Source organism: Acromyrmex echinatior, chromosome 6, assembly GCF_024713525.1.
Source record: "Acromyrmex echinatior isolate Ae372 chromosome 6, ASM2471352v2, whole genome shotgun sequence".
NCBI lineage: Eukaryota > Metazoa > Arthropoda > Insecta > Hymenoptera > Formicidae > Acromyrmex > Acromyrmex echinatior.
Window position 1 is genome coordinate 10,508,258 of NC_141857.1, and position 7,533 is coordinate 10,515,790.

General features: G+C 35.9%; 1 protein-coding gene across 1 annotated transcript; it reads right to left on the reverse strand.

Annotated features, from left to right (window-relative positions):
• Positions 1-2,329: 2,329 nt before the first annotated feature.
• LOC147909408 (uncharacterized) lies at positions 2,330-3,064 on the reverse strand. Its single transcript, XM_087407243.1, has one exon. It carries the CDS (start codon positions 3,062-3,064, stop codon positions 2,330-2,332), a length of 735 nt encoding a protein of 244 aa, XP_087263369.1.
• Positions 3,065-7,533: the final 4,469 nt, after the last annotated feature.

Sequence of the window (7,533 nt, forward strand, 5' to 3'; positions counted from 1 at the left end):
TATATATGGATATTCATGAAAAAGAATTACATTATGTATGTGCAATGTCGTATTCATTTATTGATATTATATTATTACCTAAAATGGCATTGGATGTAAGGAAAAAGTGCTACTACGGCTTCGTATCGATATAACTATTAAAGTTAAAAATCTGTACTTTATGTATATTACAGATTTTTATTACTGGTATATATTGGAACCCGGCTTACATTGCATGTGTATATAATATTATACAATTGTATTTCTAAGATCCGATTCTACAAATATAAGATTAACTTCAATTATGTTTATTTTTTTTTCAATTCTAAAATTGGAAAATTTTCCAAAATAAATCTTACATTTGTGGAACCGACTCTAATACACGTCCCTGTTAAGATGATAATGTAGGAAACGAAATAAAAATATCGATAATTAATCGATCGAATTTCCTGCATGATCATATTAACTCAGAGGACGTAAGCATCTTATACATTGGAAATAAAAACCTGTAATATCGACCTTGATTAACTTCAGTCTTCGCTCCAGCATTTCCTTAACAGATCATGTTTTCGTTAATAATATTAAATAAAGTGTAGTTAGTTTTTGAGAAATAAGAGGGTATCGCTTTAGGAAACCTATGGCAGTATTGACGACTTTCCTTTATATTTATATTATTCGCTTCATCTTTATTAATTTACGTTACAAAAAGAGAAAACATCGTATTAAGTTCATTATATCTTTATATATTAGCTTCTTTTCCATCATTTTATAATCAATCTATACTGGATGATTTTAACATATTTCACCCATCATGAGCAGGTAGAGTGAATCGAGCAGGAAGAGTTACCTCTACCATTTTGCAATTTTCGTAATAGTTAATAAGATTATTAATTACTAAAAATTGCCAAATATTGGTCTTGAATAATTTTTAACTATTAAAATATTATCAATTTTATAGAAAAGCTGCAAGAGACAAAAATCATTTATTTTCTTCTCATAAAGTTCTGAGAATTTTTTCAAAATTTTTTAATGTTGTTTCCTCATGTTGGTAAAAATAAGAAAATACAGTACTAAAAAGTTGATAAAAAATTCTGAAAAAATTTTTAAAGTTCTATGAGAAAAAAATTAATGATTTTTGTCTCTTGCAGTTTTTCTATAAAACAATGTAGTCAAAAATATTTTGGAAAAGTGACCGTAAAAAAATTAATATTTAATACATACAAATTAGTAATATAATAATGTACCTTGTCAGTAATATCAGTAAATGTGTTGAGAGTCCATTAATAAAAAGAGAAAAAAAAACGCATGTAGATGGTAGTCCATATCGTGGTACAATATATTGGTTTTTTAATTGAAGCAAATTTGCAAAAGTAACGAACATCTTCCACGATGTCAGATAACGCAATGTCCAGAAGAAAAATATTTATTAAGAATAGAAAAACGATAAAACAGAGGGGAAAAAGACAGAAGATATTAGGAGGGAAAAAGAGAATGTATAATGTTAGAATACAATTCAGGCAAAGACTCTATGTCGTTTTGTCTGTTTATTCTATGTTTCTGTTTTTTAATATAGACCATTTCAGATATTAATCTTTTATTGTATAAAGGCTCTATATTTAATATGTCCACTTTATCCCATTTAAAGTTGTGATTCTCCTTCATACGGTGGATGGAGATCACTGATGGAGATTTTGAACTTATATTAATATCTGAAATATGTTCATGCAGTCTAGTCTTTAACTGTTTTTTGTTTAGCCAACGTAATTATTATAACATCACAATCCTTACAAGATATTCTGTAAATTACATTTTGATTATTGTTCCAACTCATCCTTTCCTCTCTTTATGAAATTTTTTAATGTGTTAAGAATGGTAAAAGCTTACATTATACAGGGTCCGGCAAAATGATCTCCCACATTTTAATCTTTAATAAAAACGCCATTGTAAATGCTATTTAGATTTTATTTTTATTAACTGAAAATTTATGCTATGCCATTTGTTTTTATTGAGTTATTTTGAAAATTACAGAGTCCAAGTGGTGACTATTTTTTTCGATACACATTCGAAGCTGATTTCTAAAAGTTTCCATCACTCGAGCAATAATTTGAGGCGATATTCCTGTAATTTCTTGGCGTATTGCTGCTTTCAATTCGTCAATGGTTCGGGGGTGGTGTTGAAAAACCTTCGCTTTCAGGTAGCCCCAAAGGAAAAAGTCGCATGGGGCAAGATCGGGTGAACGCGCAGGCCACCCAACGTCTCCACGTAACGAGATTACGCGTCCTAGAAACATTTCCCTTAAAACGTCCATTGTTCTTCTTGCCGTATGAGCCGTAGCTCCCTCCTGTTGAAATCACACATCCGAATGTTCAAGTTCTCTAAGTTTTGGTTCCAAAAAATTGCGTAGCATGTCGACATATCGATCGGCAGTTACGGTAACCGTCACGCCTCCCTCTTCAAAAAAATAGAGACCCCAAACGCCAAAAGATTCAACAGCACACCAAACGGTAACAAATGGGCTGTGAAATGGTCTTTCATGGAGCTGCCGTGGATTCTCTGGTGCCCAGTAGCGAAAATTCTGCTTATTCACACAGCCAGACAGATGGAAATGAGCTTCGTCACTCGTTATTAAAAGAGCATTTTGTGGGACGTTTTGGAGAATATCGTTGGAGCATGCTCTGCGATTTTCCCAGTTCCGTTCACTAAGTTCTTGCACAATCATCATTTTGTATGGGTGGAACTTCAGATCGACGTGTAAAATTCTTCTCACAGAATGATCTGACAAACGCAAAGCAGAGGCATGTTTAACAGCTGAACGGCTAGGAGATCGTTCAACTGCTTCTCTTACAGCTGCAACATTTTCAAGTGTCCGAACACTTCTGGGTCTACCAGTTGATTTTCTTTTTAAAGCTGAACCTGTAGCTCTAAAATTTGAAACCCACAACAGTATTGTTTTGCGATCTGGAACTGGAGCATGTCTACCAAGCGCGAAGTGAGTACGAAAAGTTCTTTGCGTCGTAATCACAGATTCGTTACTTTTCATAAATGTTTCGATAACGAAAGCACGGTGCTCATCCGTCCAATTCATGACGACAATTGAAATGGCAAGACGCGAGCTACCAATCGACTACGCTAAGCTCCCCCTCTCTTCAGTGGTTCGGGGACAGTGGCGGTGCAAAATGTGGGAGATCATTTTGCCGGACCCTGTACATTCTCTTTCTCCCTCCTAATACCTTCTTTCTTTTTCCCCTCTGTTTTGCTGTTTTTCCGTTCTTGATAAATCTTTTTCTTCTCGACATTGCGTTATCTGACATCGTGGAAGTCAGATGATCGTTACTTTTGCAAATTTGTTTCAATTAAAAAACCAATATATATACCAATATATATTATATATACCGATATGGACTACCATCTACCTGCGTTTTTTTCTCTTTTTTTATTAATGGACTCTCAATACATTTACTGATATTACTTACAAGGTACATTATTATATTACTAATTTGTATGTATTAAATATTAATTTTTTTGTTCACGACCACTTCTCCAGAATATTTTATGACTACCTTAATTTTCAATATAAATGACTCGCAATATATATGGATTATAATGTAATAATTATTTAACAGAATTACTGTGTACACATGCACGCGCATGTATATATATATATATATAATATATAAAGAATGTCTCAGTTTAACTTTCACATTGACATTTCAAATAGTATAAAAAAAATGTTTTCTGTGAATTTGCAACATACTATATGAAAAGAAGAATACGGGATTAATAATTATAATGAGTTTTGTAATACCATTCTATTTTTGGTTGTAATACCAGTATATTTTTGATTTATAGCGATGTTTAAATATTGCGACACATTGAAAATGATTCGATCATTTTGGAGTCGAAACGTTTGTTTTTGTCAATTGTAATTGTTATATAATTTTTATGATTCAATTTAAATTAAAGTTCATGGTTACATTATTGGTTCTTTCCTCTTCTTTTGACTACATTGTTTTATACTTAGAGAGCCTTACTATTATTTATTAATTTTTCTATAAAGTTGATAGTATTTGAGTAAAAAATTATTCAATATTTGGCAATTTTTAGTAATTAATATCTCGTTAACTATTGCGTAAACTACAGAAAGGTAGATGACTTTTCGATTCATTCTATCTGCTCATGATAGGTGACGAAATATGTTAAAATCACCCCCTAGATATAGAATGGTTCCTGTAATATTTTGTGCGTGTTTAATATATCTGAATTTTTACAGTGAATTAAAAAATAGAGAAAGAAGGCAAAACAGATGAAATCAAATTTTATTTGCAGTATATTGTACAAATCTTTTACTTTACGAAAATAAGTACTATGATAGTATATATCAGCTTGATCAAAAAGTTTCCGGAAGAGACCACCAGGTGATGCTCTGAGTCAGCTGATTTGAGTTCTTTTTTTTTGGCTAGGTTGCCACATCTATCATTGACATTTTCATCAAATTTTATCGCCATAGCTTGACATTTGTAAAAATTACGCCGTCTTGAGTACATCTACCTGTACATCTGCGCGTGTTTTCGATTTTTTACAGTTTTAAAAATGGAGTTGAATTTGCAACAACGAGTTTGTATTAGTCAAGAACAAAACGAATACCATCCAACAGAATCACATCGAATGCCATCGAATTCACTCGATATGGCTCCCTGAGATTTTTTTCTGTTCGATCGAGTCAAAAAACTGCGGGGAACGCGTTTTAACAGCCGAAAGGAGGTAATGGAAAAATCGAAGATGGCTCTGATGGCTATACCAATAATAGAGTTCCAGAAATGTTTCGAGAGCTGGATCAAGCGCTGGCATAAGTGCGTTGCAGTCGCTGGAGAGTACTTTGAAGGGGACAATATCACTTTTGATGAATAAACTTGTATTTTGAATTTTCTGAATGAATTCCGGAAACTTTTTGATCAAGCTAGTATGTAAGTACATAAAATTGTGTGTGTATACATATTGTTCGAGAGCAAGACAAAGCGAGAGCGCTAGAGAGAAAATTTGAGCGAGAAGACATTTAGAGCTAAAGTTCGACTTACACGAATCTTCAATCATTAATCGAACGCGGCGGTTTTCTTACGGCGGAATGTCTCAAAAGCGATTGCACTTATTGCGGAGCGTTAACTTTGACCGAAAAAAGCGAAGAAGAAACATCACTGCTCGATTTGGTCTTTTATCTGTGTATAGAATATAGAACAAAGGCTTCTTTTTTCAATCGTCTATGAGATTCTCAAAAAATTATAAAAATTGAGGTGACTATGATTCGGGCAGCGATTGGCAATTCTCGATTGCGACGCTATTGCCATACGCATCCACCAAATCAGGAATTCCGATTGGGGTGTCAGTATATTACGTGTTTTGAGCGTGACGCGAACGTGCGTGCGCTGTGACCGATCCAAATTTGATTACCGTTTTAGTAGTTGGTTTTTTATGTACGTACGACATGCGGCTTTGATTATATTTTTTGACTTTATCACATAGAGATGATTGTCAAGTTTGTTTTTTGGAAATTTCTAGAAACGTTTAAACTTGTTCTAGAAATTTTCAATCCACATGTCGCACGTACATCGAATCTGCAAAAACTGTTTTTCAGATGCATCTCGAACATCCCGCCCGCCTTGTCACGCAGTGACGAAATTAATCCTCACGCTCGGCAAGCTTACAAATGTCACGATTTGGCAAATTATTTGGGAGATCGCGGCGATTCAGGTGGCGCAGACTGATAATGTTTGCGCGTGCAGCATATGGTGTCGCGGAAGCCTGTGTTTTCACATGATCGAAGACGTTTTAAATTTAAAATAATAAGAAATTATTTAAGAAATATAATGACGCAGATCATGTGATAGATCTAGTTATGATATCAATTGGAAAGAATTAGCGGACAATCGTGATTACGAAGTCTTGCACAATATTTGAAAACGTAATCAAAATAATTTCAAAACACGGAAGTATAATATAGTACAGGGTGGGCCATCTATTGGTACGTTTTTAAAAATGCGATCAAATGAGCATACATTGATATTTTTTATTAATTTTTTTTTTGTTGTGAAGCTAAAAGTATCCGCGTCAAGAATGAAAAACGATTTCGTTCATGTGGCTCCCTCTACTGGCCTTACAGTATGCCATTCGGTCACCCCAATTATTAATGACATTTTGGACTACCTCGGCGCCAATTTCACTCAAAACAGTCGTAATATAATGTCATCCACTAACATCCCTTTCTCACGAACTTTCCTCACCAATTTGCGTATAGCTCCTTCGGTGGGTGCTCTATCACGACCCATATTTCTTTTCAAAATTCGTACAGTTTCGGCGACACAGCACTGACTTTGAAAATAAGTTTTTAAAATTTCAAAACGCTCTTCAAGAGAAAACATGTTGTTTCGTGCCGCGGACGGTATGACTAATAAACTGTCAAAATTTCGGGTCTGTAGCTCGTTCGGTGTTGCCATACGACGAAATTCAAAAACGTACCAATAGATGGCCCACCCTGTACATTGCATTAAGCGGTATATATATTATTACAAAGAGATTGTTAAATTTATTGTATTCGTATCATCGAAAATTGCGAAAGGTAGAAGAGATTATCGCGATTACACGCGCGTTGACTGACGCGAGTACATTGACTAAGATTGCGCGGTCTAATACAATGTGTGGTTTTATTGCTCTTGCGAGTCCGCGTGAAGAGTAGCCGAGGCATTGGATCCATGCAGCATCATCAATTTGACTAGAGGTCGGACGAGCTCGGAAGAGGCTATGCGAACAGTTGCTACTCGGTCACACCGTCCTCTCCTGGGTGTAGCTTTGTGATGCGAGTTAGAGGCCATCTACTTGGTGGTGATATCTTTGAAATTATGAGGCACAATGAGCCAATCTGAGGAGCAGTGCTCACCTTGTACCACTTCGAGCGTGAAGTCAAGGAATACAGGATCACTCGCGTGACCACCTTTCCCAAAAATGATCACGCATCTTTTGAAGATGCTGCTAGCGAGAGAGAGAGAGAGAGAGAGAGCTCGTAGCCTCTGTGAGCGGCGGTTCTGGAATGGCTAGCAACGGTGCTCCAATAAGCAGATGTCTTGGAATGAGCGCGGAGAGGTTGTTGGGATCGTCAGATAACGCCAACAAAGGCGAAGAATTCAGGCAGGCTTCTATCTGAGCTACGAAAGTACTCATCTCCTCGTAGGTGAGCGTGGTGTCGCCGATTACTCTTCGAAGATGGTACTTCGTCGACTTTATTACAGCTTTCCAAAGGCCTCCGAAATGAGGTGAGGAAAGTGGGTTGAAGTGCTACCGGATTCCTTCTGTGACAGCAGCGCGATCATTGATGGAGAATGCACGAAGAAGCTCTCGTATCTGTCGGTTGGCGCCAATGAAGTTTGTGCCACAATTGGAGTAGATATCCGAGCATAGTCCTCTACGTGCTGTGAACCGACGAAGGCCAGGAATGCGTCCGTCGTGTAATCGGAAACGACCTCAAGATGCGTCGCTTTAAAACAGAGACACACAAAAATTGTAATG

Bases quoted from the DNA above. Each gene is read 5' to 3' on its own strand.
- LOC147909408 (XM_087407243.1), bottom strand. From the start codon at position 3,064: ATGAATTGGACGGATGAGCACCGTGCTTTCGTTATCGAAACATTTATG.